Source organism: Pteronotus mesoamericanus, unplaced genomic scaffold (assembly GCF_021234165.1).
Source record: "Pteronotus mesoamericanus isolate MK-2021 breed Mesoamerican mustached bat unplaced genomic scaffold, CSHL_Meso_final contig_40, whole genome shotgun sequence".
Lineage (NCBI taxonomy): Eukaryota > Metazoa > Chordata > Mammalia > Chiroptera > Mormoopidae > Pteronotus > Pteronotus mesoamericanus.
This window is the reverse complement of record NW_026555150.1, coordinates 9,862,363-9,877,646: the sequence shown is the minus strand read 5'-3', so window position 1 is coordinate 9,877,646 and position 15,284 is coordinate 9,862,363. Positions and strand designations below refer to the sequence as shown.

The 15,284-nt window shown below is 43.0% G+C and overlaps 1 protein-coding gene across 2 annotated transcripts in view; it reads left to right on the top strand.

Moving 5' to 3' along the window:
• Positions 1-11,788, top strand: part of AIFM1 (apoptosis inducing factor mitochondria associated 1) — a 33,931-nt gene extending 22,143 nt beyond the window's left edge. For both annotated transcript variants that reach the window (XM_054577013.1, XM_054577012.1), the window contains exons 7-16: positions 1,286-1,370; positions 2,006-2,082; positions 3,432-3,540; positions 4,295-4,402; positions 4,748-4,836; positions 5,285-5,425; positions 7,047-7,189; positions 8,625-8,749; positions 10,968-11,164; positions 11,507-11,788. In XM_054577013.1, the coding sequence (XP_054432988.1) occupies positions 1,286-1,370; positions 2,006-2,082; positions 3,432-3,540; positions 4,295-4,402; positions 4,748-4,836; positions 5,285-5,425; positions 7,047-7,189; positions 8,625-8,749; positions 10,968-11,164; positions 11,507-11,578 (1,146 nt within the window). In that variant the 3' untranslated portion in view covers positions 11,579-11,788. The remainder of the gene's footprint in view (positions 1-1,285; positions 1,371-2,005; positions 2,083-3,431; positions 3,541-4,294; positions 4,403-4,747; positions 4,837-5,284; positions 5,426-7,046; positions 7,190-8,624; positions 8,750-10,967; positions 11,165-11,506) is intronic.
• Positions 11,789-15,284: the final 3,496 nt, after the last annotated feature.

Sequence of the window (15,284 nt, the reverse complement as noted above, 5' to 3'; positions counted from 1 at the left end):
AGAACTATCTCTGTTGCCCTTATCATAGCATTTCTCAGCTGATTTCTCATACTTGCTTGTAGTGCTTGTTAAATTTTCTTTGCTACTAGACTCTGAAGGCAGGGAGGGTATCTTGTCTTTCTCCCCATTGATCCCTAGCACTTAGGGCAGTGCCTGACACACACATAGTAGGTGCTTAATAAATATGTCTTGAATGAATGGTCTCAAAGCTAGCAAGGAGTGGAGCAGAAATTGGGACCCCAGTCTCTGTGACTCCAAGCTCAAGCTTTTCACCATAGGAAGGAATAGGATACAAAGGAATTAGGGGTGTTGGCAAGAGAGCAGTTTGGATGATCTGCCATTAGCCCAGTTGAGATGGAATAGCCTGCTGGGTAAACAGAGAAAATTGAAAGCAAGTATAGGTGACAGTGGGACTGAGAGAAAGCTGGAAGGATGGCAATTTGTGAACAAAGAGTCGGGTATCTGAGATAGAAGTAGAGGGAAAGCAATAACAAGATTCTTGAGGTGGCTCAGAGGAAAAGTAGGAGCCGGGTTCAGAGGTCTCCAGTGAATGAGGAGGAGTGGCTAGGAGGTGAATGGATAAGAGTGATTTGTAGGGATATAGGTAGTTGTCTCACAGAAGGCTATGAGGATACAAGGATCTGGAAGCAGCAGTAGCCAACACCCCTTCCTGGCTTTGTGACAGGGAGGAGTCAGGGTTGGGGAAGATAAGCAGACTTGGGAGGCATCTAAGTTTTGCTGAGGGCTAGAAGTTGGACAAAGCATCCTGTAAAAATGGTGACAGCATAGGAGAGTCGTTAACAAGGAAGCCAGGGTTCCAAAACACCGAAGAGAAAAAGTCCATCCCTGTTCTTCTACATCTCCACAAATGGAGCAGGAACTTTGGGACTGTAGGGACTTGCTCTAATGTTGGCTGCTTAGGGAATAAGGACCACTGAGGAAACTGGGTACCAGAAACTGTGGTGCCAGTGATTACCCAGAAATGGTTTCTTAAGGATTGACCAACTTAGGTCAAGACCTAATTCTTCTCATTGGGCTGATGGCTGATAGGTACAGGGTTCCTTTTGGGGGCGATGGAAATGATCTGGAATTATAGTAGTAATGGTTGTACAAGATTGTGAATATACTGAAAACCACTGAGTGGTACACTTTAAAAAGGAGAATTTTACATTAAGTGAATTATATCTCAGTAAAAATGTTTGAAAGTTAATTTATCTTTAATTCTTTTGTGTGTGTGTGTGTGTGTGTGTGTGTGCGTGCGTGCGCGTGTGTGCGCGACTACCAGGTAGTACAGCTGGATGTGAGAGGCAACATGGTGAAACTTAATGATGGCTCTCAAATAACCTATGAAAAGTGCTTGATTGCCACAGGTGAGTATTTCTGGAGATGACTTTCTTCCCTGACATATAGCTCAAACAAGTTTCAGTATAGAAGGTATTACTTAATCTTAAGAACACCAAAATGCAGGCTCTCTAAAGTGGGTGTCTTTATCTCTGTACAAAGCCCAGCTACCTCTAGGTGTCCCATCAGCATCCCTTCTGGATTATCCTTGCTGTTCCTTCCCCAAAAGGCATGGATGGGTATTAAGGAAGATTGCCTTTTTTTACTCTCCCTGCTTAGCCCCTGTACTCTGCCCTGTGCCCTCAAAGTGATGTAGCCTTGTGGGTTCATTGCCAGTTCTAATCAGAAATCAAGAAAAGAGACTGAAGCAGTTGTTTAAACAAAGTAGCTATGCTATCCAGTGAGAAACTAGTGAAAGGGAATGGGGAAGCAGAAAGTGAGGCCTTGTGACCACCTGTCAGTAAGGCAGGCCCTTTGAAGAGCCACTCTTAAATGTGCTTCTCAAAGGAAATTAATAAAAAAACCTGCTGTGAGTTGCAGCAAAACAAAGCTGTCGGTTGTGGCAGCAGCAGGAGCACACACACCATAGTGCTACTTTGTGGGGGGATAGTTTGGGCTAGCTCTTGCCTGTTGGGCTAAAGGCTTTTCTGCCTCTTATTTTCAGGAGGCACTCCAAGAACTCTGTCTGCCATTGATAGAGCTGGAGCAGAGGTGAAGAGTAGAACAACACTTTTCAGAAAGGTAACTGTCTGCTTTAGTGCTTTTGTTGTGTCGGTTTTGAAGAGGTAGCATAATCTTGTGGTCCCCAAGTACCCACCGGGGAACTGGGAGATTCGAGTTCTTTTTATGGCTCTCCTACAGGCTGGTTATTTGGCCTTGAGCAAGTCACTTCCTCTCTCTGCACCTCAAATACCTTGCTCAAGGGTTTTAAGCTCCTAGGAGAAAAATAAATTTGGTGTTTGTATTACTTGCTATAGTTCCTTCTGATTGCCCTTCCATAGTTATTTTTTCCTGATACATTTCAGTTATTGGAACTCCTTATAGCCTCTTGGCATTTTTCATTGCAAGTTCTATAGCGGGGACTTCGGGGAGAAAAGTTAAGAGTACCTAAGTAAGGAAGGAAGGGGAGGCTGCTTCTTATCACAGTGCTTTGCTTATGAAAACTGCTGAAATTTTCTAGCCACTGTTACAGGTATTTGAAAAGATTTGTACTAGCCTTTAAGTTCTTGGCAGAACAAGCTCTGTCAACCTCTGCACTGATGACATTTTGGGCTGGATAATTGCTGTGAGGGATTGTCCTGTGCATTGTAGGATATTTAGCAGTGTTCCTGAACTCTACCCACTAGCTGCAAGCAGTACCTTCCCACCCCGAGCTGTGACAGCCAAAAATACCAAATGTCCCCTGGGGTGAAGCGGCAAAACTGCCCCCAGTTGAGAACCACTTTTGCTAGAAGAAGTGTGACACTGGAAAAAGAAGTTTCCATTAATAACATGGGCTATCCTGAAATGTGACTTCTATAGTTAAAGAACACTAACAAGCTGTGTGACCTTGAGCAAGTCACCTATCCTCTCTGGGGTTCCCTTTTCTGATCATTCAATTAAAATTATCTTCTATCTAGCACTTAATATGGACGCAGTTTTGTGTTAGGACGTGCTTTATTTATCATCTATTTTATCTCTTATTACAAAAAATCAGCTTTGCAGTTATTTATTTTATAGTAGATATAACTGAAGCATAGAAGGGTAAGTGGTTTGGTGATGTGACCTGGGCAATAAATAGCTAAGCTGGATTTCAAACTCTGGCATTTCAGCTCCAAAACCTATTTTATGGAAGTAATGTTCCCAGCTTTACTTATATGAAAAGCCAATGCCCCCCATAAGCTATGTAATTCTTTGATATAAAAAGTATTAAAATAAAAACACTACTTTAATGCTTAAAAATAATATATGAGCTATAATTGAGCCACTTTATACAAGGAGATTGTATGCGCAAATTACTATTGTCAAAGATTTAGCAGAAAATATTTCCTGATATTAGTATCCTGTGCCCCTTTGGGAAATCAGTGGACTAAACTGATGTGATCCTGCAGATTGGAGACTTTAGAACCTTAGAGAAGATTTCCCGGGAAGTCAAGTCAATTACGATTATTGGTGGAGGCTTCCTTGGTAGTGAACTGGCCTGTGCTCTTGGCAGAAAAGGTAAGTATTGGGGAGTGGCCTATCTGATCTAATGTCACATGCTTTTGGGGGCTTTCACAAATTCCAGCAACGCATTTATTAGGATCAATAGAGAAAGTTCGACTAAGACTTATATTGTAAGAAGCCAGCTCTGAGCTTAGTTCTGATGAGGGATCTTTTAGTGACCACAAAGCTGCTATCTGAGCAACTGAGCAGCAATGCTTTCTTTCCTTTTCTCTAGCTTCCAGGCCAAGAGTCCTTAGAAATAAAATATTAAGGAAAGTGAGTTATTAAGATGTAATGGCAGTGTACACTACAGAAATGTATATATCTTTGAGCTGCTGCTCCCTGTAAAAATCAAAGACTTCCTTCAGACACATGATGGTTCCCCACTTGACATATCTGCGAGTTTCAGTCTGAATGTTTCATGGCACTCATTTTTCCTAGGCTGTGTGAAATCGGGGCATTTTCTCAGGAGGGTGCTTACTATTCAGAGGTCCCAAGGCACTAGTGTAAGCCTGAGGTGAAGCCCGAGTGCAAGTGCACTCAGTTCATAGCATGTAGTCCAAGCCGGGGACAACAGTTCTGGCACTTGTTGTATTGCCTTTGTGAATGCCCTCGTGCCCCAGTGCTCCACAAATGGAAGCTCTAGCCTGGGCCAGAACATTGTCTTTTCCGTAGTAAATGGCTGCCTGCCTGCTGCTCCTTTACTTCTCTTCCTGTTTTAGGACTGGCTTTTACCTCTAGCTATCCCTACTCTTTTTCTTTTTCCCAGCTCGAGCCTTAGGCACCGAAGTGATTCAACTCTTCCCTGAGAAAGGAAATATGGGAAAGATTCTCCCTGAATACCTCAGTAACTGGACCATGGAAAAAGTCAGACGAGGTAGAGAGACTCTTTCCATATGCTGCCGCTCTTTTCTTTGAGTTAGGCCTAATGCAATGTTTACTTCTTTGGGAACCCCTTTGACATAAGCGATATCACCTGGAAGATGAAATGTTTCCACCATTCCTCAGCCAGGCAAGTTCATGTAGGTATTCTGAATCTTATGCACCAAATTCCCAGAAGTGCTGAAAATGAACTGCAGGTATAGGTTCTTGCGGTTCTCCAAGATTGCCTGCGTACAGGCGATTACTGGTTTTAAGGTGGGGTGCCTCTTGTCAGCTTCCCTACTTAACAGGAAGGAGGTAGGCTCACAGGCTCAGACTCAGGTCTTGTTCGCCTTCACAGAGGGGGTAAAGGTGCTGCCCAATGCTATTGTGCAATCAGTCGGAGTCAGCGGTGGCAAGTTACTCATCAAGCTGAAAGACGGCCGGAAGGTAAGGAGGGGGAGAAGGGCCACCAGAAGACCTTCCAGCCCTTCCCTCCCCCTTCCTCATTCCTACTCCTTCATTTGATACCAGTAGATTAGTTTTCTTGGCAGCCACCATTAACCTGTCATGATTTTCTGAATGAACTGTCCCTGCATTAAAATAAGAATGATGAGAGCCAGAGTAGACACCTGTGACCCACTTTCCTATCTCCCTTTCCTATCTTGTCACAGATTTTTGAGACCTAAGTTGACAGGTTTCTCTTCAGGTGATACGGGTATGTGTGTAAGGAGCAGGAGACTTTTATGAAATAGAACTTAAAATCTATTTACCAGAGGTCAGTTAACCAATGATTTTGAAATAAAGCCCTGATTCTTAATGACACCATGTGCAGTTGCTATGTCCATAGGCATACAGAGGAACTGTAGTAATTGACTGAATTATTTTTTTTCCTCAGGTAGAAACTGACCACATAGTGGCAGCTGTGGGCCTGGAGCCCAATGTTGAGTTGGCCAAGACTGGTGGACTAGAGATAGATTCAGATTTTGGTGGCTTCCGGGTAAATGCAGAGCTCCAAGCACGCTCTAACATCTGGGTGGTAAGTATGCTAGAGCAAGACCAGGCACAGTTCCTTGTCCCCAGCCTAAGAGCAAGTCTATCTGAAGGGGGGCTAAAGCTCATTAGTAGCTTAGTGCAATAGGGTCAGAGTGTTTGGAAGTCATGCGTAGAGAATGCATACTTATGAACTGCTTGATTTACAAGATCAGGTGTAGTCTCACGCTGCAAACTAGTGGAGAAGGAAATGAACTGTGTGCATGCTTACAGAACTAGAGCTCTTCCAGTGCTACTGTTGGCAGCAGCAATCAGCATTAGCCTGATGGGTGTGTGCGCAGCTTTCAAACATATCTGCTGTTCCCTCTGCCTGAACATGAGTGCAGGGATTGGAGGATGAGGCAGTTTTATGACATTCTCTAGAAAAGAAAGTTACTCTGTTTTCATTGTCCTTGAAAACTATTTTAACCTGCTTTAAACAATCTGATGTGACATAAGCAAGACTATAGTGTGTAGGAACCATGAGGTAATTTCCCCATTGTTAGAGCATTACAAGTGTATTGGATTTAATTGTGGAATCTACAGCTAAGGCCATAGGAACTTTGAAGGGTGTTTTCCCTTAAAGCTTTTTTTTTTTTAAGATAAAATGTACTGGATTTTTTTTAAACCTATTAAAAAAGAAAAACATGCTCAATATGGAAGACAGACAGAAGGAGAAAGGGAGAAACCACCTGTAGCAAGCACTAGTTTTTTTGATGTATTTCCTTCCCTTCATTTTATTGTGCACAGATTTTTTTCTTTTGTTGTAGACAGTCATGGCTAGCATACTATGTATGAATATTTATATTCTTTTCTTTTTCACTTGACATTATAATGTATTTTCCACATTGCTTCAGATTCTGTAAATAGTTTAATGACTGTATAATATTCTGTTAAGTGGGTTTCATAGTTTATTTCACTGTTGCTCATGTGTTGCATTTTCAGAGAAGTCTTTAGGGGAATCTGAATAGCCACAAAGGTGAGCAAAGGGTTGGAGAGCTCACATACCACCTCCTTCATGAAACTGGCCTTGTTTACTTCAAGCTGTGGGTTCTCTCTCTCTGAAACACTGAGCTCACTTAATTTGTACCTCTCGATGGCACATTTCTTGTTTGCATTGCACTGCAGTGAGGAGCAATGTTGTGCCTTCCTCAGCTGTTATGCACTCCTTGGGGCAAGCAACCCAGACATTATAATGCTTTGTACAGAATAAGTACTCCAAATATATTTGTTGAATGAATGAATGAATACTGAATAACCAAAAAATCTTATCTTGGGAAAGAGTTCTAGGCAAAAGACACTCGCATCGAAAAACTGATTTCCACACATAGGAGAGACTATTCTGCAAATCATGGTTAATTAAATATCCTGGCTCTGTTAAGGGCAAAATGAGAAGAAATAAGTATGAGCTAGAGCATAGAAGATTTAGGTTAGCTTTGTGGAAGCATAGAACAGCTTTTTAAAAACAGAATCTCAACTATTTTTGATAGTGTATATATGATTTTGGCCTGTAGATGGAAAACAATTAGTTGACATCACAAACATTTTTGAGCCCAAAAAGTTAATGTTCTGTCTTTAACTTGCTTTTTTTTTTATCACACACTCATGTAATGTATTTGTCTCCAAAGGCAGGAGATGCTGCATGCTTCTACGATATAAAGTTGGGTAGGAGGCGGGTAGAGCACCATGATCACGCTGTTGTGAGTGGAAGATTGGCTGGAGAAAATATGACTGGAGCTGCTAAGCCATATTGGCATCAGTCAATGTTCTGGTAATAGTTTTGTGCCTTGAGGACTGAGCTGGTTTTCTAACACAGAATTAATGGAACCAGAGTTATGATTTGGTTTCCTTGTGGGTCAGTTCATTTTATAAGGGGGTGGGATTCTAACTCACTTTCACGCATTCTACCCCAAAGCAGCCTTCTGGTAAAATGGTCCCATTTGGCATAACTTAGGCTAGTTGAATGAAAAGAGGGGGCATCAGCACTTCTGTTAAAGTAGCTCACAGTTCAAACTGTAGTAATTGGTACAAAAGTATAGTTTTAGGTATAGATAGCAGTGTATTTTAATTTGTTCAGTGCAGCTAACCCTAATGAGCCTTACATGCTGACAGAAAAAAGGCAGCCCACTCATTTGTAACCCTTAAGGTCAAGCCTTCTATGTCAGGCACATATAGGCAGTTCTCTGGACAGCAAAAAGTTAGCAGTGGCCATACCTGAGTACTGTGGCTGGCCCTGTTTGCCACACTCTCATCTTGTTGATTTGAAAGATGGGGTACATAAAAAAACCAGAAGGTTTCAGAAACCTCTAAAGGAAATTCTCAGCTGTTGAGAATACATTTTAGGATGATCAGCACACAGTTTTATGAGTGGGCAGCAAAAACATAGCAGATGGATTTCCGCATCAATACATATAAACTAATGCAGTTAGGAAAAAAGTAGTCCATAGCTATACAATTATCAGCTAGGTCTCAGGAACAGAAAGCAAGAAGTCATTGTAGACTCTTCCTTGAAGACACCAGTCCAATGAGCTTCTTTGGCCAAGAAGGTAACAAAATGTAGAACACCAGAAGCAAAACAGCTTGCGTACCCTAGATGATTACAAAACCATGGTGTGTCTGTGCTGTAAATATTCCGTTACGTTCCTAGCATATTAAGAACAGATGATGATGATAGGAAAACTTTCCAAGAATAGTTCAAATAAAATGACCAAGTGGGTGAAGGTATCTCTTTATAGAAAGCATTCTGACATTGAAAAATGAAGGCTAACAGGAAATACTGTCAGTTAAGGAAAACATAAACTATCTCATATTCTGAATTCCACAAATATGGATCACTCTATAGTTTCTAAAAGGCAGTTTTAGGACAAGTTAAAGGAAGGTAGTGAATAGTAAATGTGGGGAACCCATCACTCACCAAATGTGGTATGGCATAAAAGCATTACTAAGTTGAAGAAAGTGTAGAATGTTGTATGGATATGTGATATGTATAATGACTTCTTAAGGAAAATAAAAGTTGCTTAGGAGAATCATGCTTTCTCACAATTATTCCTAAGTGCCCTAGGAGGAGACAGAACAGTTTGGCATTTCTCTTGTCACACATAAAGTTCTTTGGTTGGCATAAAAGTGTGGTGTCTTAGAAAAAATGTTCTACTGTTTCATTCTTTACAGTCCCATGACAAAACACCCTCTTCTCTCTTCTTCCTTAGGAGTGATTTGGGCCCCGATGTTGGCTATGAAGCTATTGGTCTCGTGGACAGTAGTTTGCCCACAGTTGGGGTTTTTGCAAAAGCATCTGCACAAGACAACCCAAAATCTGCCACAGAGCAGTCAGGTAAGGAAGGCCAACCACTTCCCATGGAAGAGTGTTGCGAATCAGCGGTCCACATTCTCCTGATCAAGGGGTTTCTCTATCAGCCAGGGAGGACTGTCAGTGAAAGCCTCTCTTCATGTGTGCTTCAAAATAAACCAAACCCGTCCTGGCTGGTGCGGCTCCATGGATTGAGCACTGGCCTGCCAACCAAAACATTGCCGTTTCCATTCCAGTCAGGGTACGTGTCGGGATTTCAGGACAGGTCCCCAACTGGGGATGTGAGAGAGGCAACCAGTTGCTGTTTCTCTCACACATCATGTTTCTCTCCCTCTCTTTCTCCCTCCTTTCCCCTCTCTCTAAAAATAAATAAATAATCTTTTAAAAAATGAAATAAGCCAAACCCAAAGTCTCTCACTCTTTAGTGGTCTGAGAACTGGCAAAATCAGGTATCCCCGTCAAAGCAGAGGCACAGATATTGTGGGTTTCCATCCTGGACTCTGAACAGTGTCTAGCTCAACTACTCTGTTGTTCAGTTTGTCTAAGGAATAGAAAGACCTACATGGTAAAGGAAACCTGAACTTGTTAGATGTTTTTTGTTTCATTTTGTTTTGGGTTTTTAAAACATATTTATTTTTTGAGAGAGGGGAAGGAAGAGAGAAAAGGAGGGAGAGAAACAGATGCGTGAGAGAAACATAGATTGGTTGCCCCTCTCTTGCCCCTAGCTGGGAACCTGGCCAGCAACTCAGGCATGTGCCCTAGCTGGGAATCAAACTGGCGACCCATCAGTTTCCAGGCTGGTGCTTGATCCACTGAGCCACACCAGCCAGGGCTTGTTTGGGGGTTTCTTCTTCTTCTTCCTGCTAATCCTAAGAACTAAGCCTGAGAGCCTTAGTTGAGGATGTACTATCCTCCACGGGCCCTGGGCAGTGAAGAAGTGAGCTGAGTAAATCTTGAGCTACCTCTAATTCCATTTATCAGATCTTAATGCCAGATTTTCTTTAGATGGGAGGCACCTCTCTCAGAATGAATTTCTCTCCCACACACATCTTTCATTAACTCCTAGGCCTAGTCTCTCTCCCTTCCATGACCTTGGCCGAAGTTATTTAACCCCCATGCCCTCTTGCCAGAGGTATTTCAGGGACAAGTTGCTCTTTAAGAAAGAGAAAACAAGACATTAAATGGATATTTAGGTCCTTTTTCTGTGTAATCTAAGTTGATTACATATACCCACTCCTTAATTCTGACCTCTCCTGGAAAGTGGATCCAGGAGAGGGACCTAGGGAGTTAAAAACTCCAGGTCACTGCTCTGCCCCCTGGGCAGCGTTACTTGGAACTTGGCTGTTCTCAGAAGACAAGATGCCCCCTCCCCATGCTGTCCCTGTCCCCGCCCTCACCAGGAGGAAACAGCTCCACTGTGGTTTTCCATATGGAAATGTCTTCTTCTGCTTTGGCCAGAGTGTCTCTATGGTAGCACTGCACAACAGGACTTTCCGCTGTCATAGCATTGTTCTATCTCTGCTCTGTCCAGTACATTAGCCGCTAGCCACATGCGGCTATTTAACACTTGAATTGTAGCTAGTGTAAATGAGGAACTGAATTTTATGTTTTACCTAATTTTAATTAAAGTATTTTAAAATTTAATTAATTTTACCTAGAATAGTTATTTGTAGCTAGTGGCTACTGTCCTGGACCATGTAACCCTAGAATGTTTCTCAGAGGACAGGAGCAAGTCTTTTGCAATTTGAAGAAACCCAGATACCAGGAAATATCCATAGCATAAATTTAAAATGAGATACTGCCCTGGCTGGTGTGGCTCAGTGGATTGAGCGCCAGCATGTGAACCAGGGGTCACCAGTTCAATTCCTAGTGTAGGTCACGTGCCTGGGTTTCAGACCAGGTCCCCAGTGCGGGGCGCACAAGAGGCAACCACACATTGATGTTTCTCTCCCTCTCTTTCTCCTATTCTCTAAAATAAATAAATAAAATATAATGAGATACTAAGAGAGGGAAGTTTTGAGTCAGACTGATGCAGTGCCCATGAGCTGGCAAGGAAGAGCTTTTGTTGCTTTTGTCAATGAAGAGTGGCTGAAGAAGGCCAGTTTTCACTGAGAGGACATAGAAAAACAAATCATCTAGAAGCAGCTTAAAGCAGGTATCAAAAAACACTTTCCTTCTAGAATTTTCCAAGCTCGTAATAACTGACTTTGTTTTGACCATTTGTTTTGGGGGTTGGCCACAGGGACTGGTATCCGATCAGAGAGTGAGACAGAGTTGGAGGCCTCAGAAATCACCGTTCCTCCCAGCAACTCTGCAGTCCCCAAGGCCCCTGTGGAAGGGGAGGACTACGGCAAAGGTGTCATCTTCTACCTCAGGGACAAAGTGGTGGTGGGAATTGTGCTGTGGAACATCTTCAACCGAATGCCAATAGCAAGGAAGGTAAGTGCTTGTCAGAGCTCTTAGAGGAAGATGGGAGGAGCATGCCAAAAAAATGCTCTCGCGATTTTTTTTTTTCATCAGGTAGCCTAGTCAGGTATTATTTGACCAGGCACCCAAGTCAAATTGTACCTGAGTGGAACAAAGATATAGCCTTGGCTCAGGAATGTTTCTCTTTCACTCGGGATCTGGCTGGGTGGCCTGGGAGTTAGCACGCGCTCATTTGGGGTTAGTAGAAAGCTGTTCCCACAACTCCCTCCCATTGTGTCCCAGACTGCCCCATTGTCCAGCCTGGCCAGAATGCACGTGAAATGTTAGTGACCCAACTATTCCTCTCTCCGTCAGATCATTAAGGATGGTGAGCAACATGAAGATCTCAATGAAGTAGCTAAATTATTCAACATTCATGAAGACTGAAATCCGCCAGTGGACAGGCAGGCACTTTGCTGTCCCTGACAGCAGCTTGGATGATTAAAGGAGCATTTTTTTATTCAGCAGACTTCCTCCGTGTGTATGAGTGTGAATGGTCATGTCCTTTGTGAATATTTCAATTGTGAATATTTCAACAATGTAGGCAAATTCTTAATGTTTACATCATTAAATAAAATCCGATTCTTCTAAATTAAATTCTGCTCTCTTTGAAAGGGAGCGGGTGGTTGAAGGGAGAAAAGCTATGCATATCAGAGAGCAAGCAAATTGGAGCTACCACCACATGTGTGATTTTTCTCAACCTAGTATTCCCTGCTCCATGGTCTAAACGCCTTTCAATTCCCCAAACTTCTTTCTTGCCCCTGTGGACCTCTCTGTGTGCACCAGCTGTGGCCTCTGCCCAGTGATTGACCCCTTTCCCCTCCTCTGGGGTAGGTCCTGGTCTCTATGAAGACTTTACTGACCCTTCCAAGCCTGTTCCTTGCTTATGTCTCCCTGCTGGTCTGCGGCTTCCTGGAAGACGGAATCATGACTTTAATATCTTGATCTTGGTTATATCTCCAGAGCTTAGCATAGAGTCTGGCTCACCATAGGTGCTTAGTAAATCATTGTTGAATAAGTGAATACATAAGCATATGGAATAGACTCTGCTTTACCTGGAATAGCACCCGTATGTGCCACCACCAACCCCCAACCCCCCATCCCAGAACTGAACAGGTCCCAGATGGGGGACGGGTAGGCAGAAAGGACAGTTACTGCAGAGACAAGGGTTCAGAGATCTGGTATTTTGTGGCTAAACCTGGAGACTGACTCCTTGAGGGATCATGATCTCTTGACTCCTGTACCCCTGTCCCCCAAACTAAAAATCTCCTCTTTCCTAACCCCTTTTTTTATCTAAGGTAGGCTTATGGGCATACCTCACTTTATAGATGATTTCCTGGAAATAAAAGAGTTTCATAAGTCAACTCATTTTTTTTGCATTTCAAATTACTTAAACTTTTTAAAATCCAATCTTACTTCAATTAAGAGGAAAGTTTTAGTACTTTAAGGAGTCCAATTGTGAATTATTTTGTAGAGAAAATTATGACCAGTCTGGATTTTTTTAATATTGAGTTTGTTTAAAGGGAGTTACAGCTACAATGAAATCCCTTTTGAACACTAGAATGGACCAATGTCCACTTTTCAAATGAATTGTGCTAGAACAATTTATACTATATGTATACATGTTTGGTGAAATATAACCTGACACATGACATATCCAAATCCGTAAGTAGAAAACTCATCTAGTATCCTGTGACATAGGATTCATTATATAGTAATAATTGTTGCTTACAAAGATGGTGGTAAAATACTGAAGTGTTTCACAAATCATTTCAAAAAAGATCAAATTGTGATTTATCTTGTTTAAGCATTATGTATAGTTTAATTCTTTGACAGTTGTGATCCTTGTATGGAATGCCATTGTAATTCAGTTAATTAAAATGAAATAATCTATTTATCTAATCAGTATTCATTGAGTGCCTACTGTGAGCCAGGTGGATGTCAGAAAAGGAAGATGGAGAAAACATGGCCACTTAAGAAACTCCTGGTGTCAGTGAGGAAGGCAAATGAGTGCATGCAGAAGTATGTTACGGTGAGAGGTGTCCATTGAAAGACACACAAAGTACTATGGACGCACCAAAAATAGAGATCAACCAGAGCATTCATCCTTAGTCAATCACTACTACTAGATCACCTCCTAATGCATCAATCAGTCCATGCCCCCCACACCCGACCGCACCCCCCCTTATTGAAGAACATACAGTTGACTCCCTGTCACCAATCACATCAAGTCCAAAGTCTTCCATAGTTCTCCTGATCTCAGCGCACTCTGCCCTGTCTAGTCTTCTTTCCCATGACTTCATACACATGTGTGCATGTACATGTTTGTGTGTTTTATTGCCACTTTTAAACTTCTGGTCATGCTCTTCACATCTGAACACCATCCCTGTTCCCTTTTTTAAGATTATTTATTTATTTTTAGAGGGGAAAGGAGGGAGGAAGAGGGAAAGAGACATTGATCGGTTGCCTGTCACACAACTGGGGAGCTGGCCCCTAAACCCAGGCATGTGCTCTGACTGGAATGGAACTGGCAACGTTTTGTGCCACAGGTCAGCGCTCAGTCCACTGAGCCACACCAGCCAAGGCCCTATTCCCTTTTACCTATCCAAATCCTGCTCATCTTTCAAGGCCCAAATGAAATCCCGCCTTGGTGACATGGTACCAGTTGGACTAGTGCCTGTGAATGATTTCATCTCTGAACTCCAATTGCACTTACTGCCTTTGAACCTGATTGCTCTTTAAGTCATTCTCTGCATTATTAGTGCTCATTGCCTAAATTGATTGTAAGCTATCCCAGAGCAGAGACTTTCTGTCTCAGGACTGGGACAACGTGCCCCACCCCCAAGACACTGGCAAAATGCTGAGCAAGTGCTTGGTTGCTTGGTTGGATGATGCTAGATAAACAGGGCTTACTGTAAAAATGAGCCTCTGTCTTGTAGCCTCTGTTCTCTATAATCTGGGCTATGAGACCCCCATCACTTCACCCACTGCTGTGACTTGCCACTAAAACCATGGATCACAGGGACCGATTTCTGACTGTACAGATGAGCAGTGCCAGTTGAGGTTTGGCCCTCGATAGCCAGCCTGTAATTAGCTGGGCCACAGCACAGTGCAGAACAGGGCTAGTCACACCCTGCAAAGGAGAGTTGGGGCTCTGCCAAAAATATCAAGCATTTGGAACCCACCTACTTCACTTCAACCTCATGTTTCTTTGCCACTTTACAAATGCTACCCTATGGCATCACAGCACCTCTTCATCATGGTGCTGGCCTTTGCCTGGCCACTCATAAGGCACAGCAGGAGATGTTCTCATTCTTCAGCTTGAGGGATGGACCTGAGGGAAGGAAGTGTGTTCGATTGGAAAGAGGTCAGAGTAAGCCTCTTAGTGGAGGATGAGGTCAACATATGTGACTTTGTTGTTGTTTTAATTAACAGGGTCTGTTTTGGAGACAAGAAACTAAAGCAGAAAAGGATGGGGGTGGGGAATCCACAGTGACCTACTGCAGGCTGCTTCCTTGAAGGAAAATCAACCCCTCTAGAGACCCATTTATACAAAGGAACCCTCCCCTCCCTTCCACCACTACCCCTTCCCTTTCCCGCTTCTCTCAAGTTTGGCTGTGGCGATATCCCCTGTCCTTCTCCGACTCCACCTAAAGCTGGGCACCCTTTTTGCCCCAGAGATTGTTAGGACTCAATCCCAGTGCCTTGCTCTCTGAGGAGAGGGGAAGTCGTGCTGGGCCCAGAGGTGAAGCAGGACTGCCTCTGGCCTCTTTCCCATCTTATCAGGGAATTTCTGGCAGGCGCAGACACATGTACACAAAACCACACACAGAGATACACAGCTCAAGCCAGTTATGACGTTCCCCTGCCTGGCTGGTTCTACAGATGTGTGTGACTAGGTCAGAGTACAGGGAGGGTCTAAATATTTAGATACTGAACTACCAGACCGTGGTAGGAAAACAGGGATCATCTCAAAATGAACATTTTGAAAAAGAGAAACACAATCCCTGACATCCAGAAGCTGACCTGGGACTATCAGCTAGGCCTTGGTGTTGCTACAAACTGGTCTGGCGCTCACCGCTAGGCCTGGGTG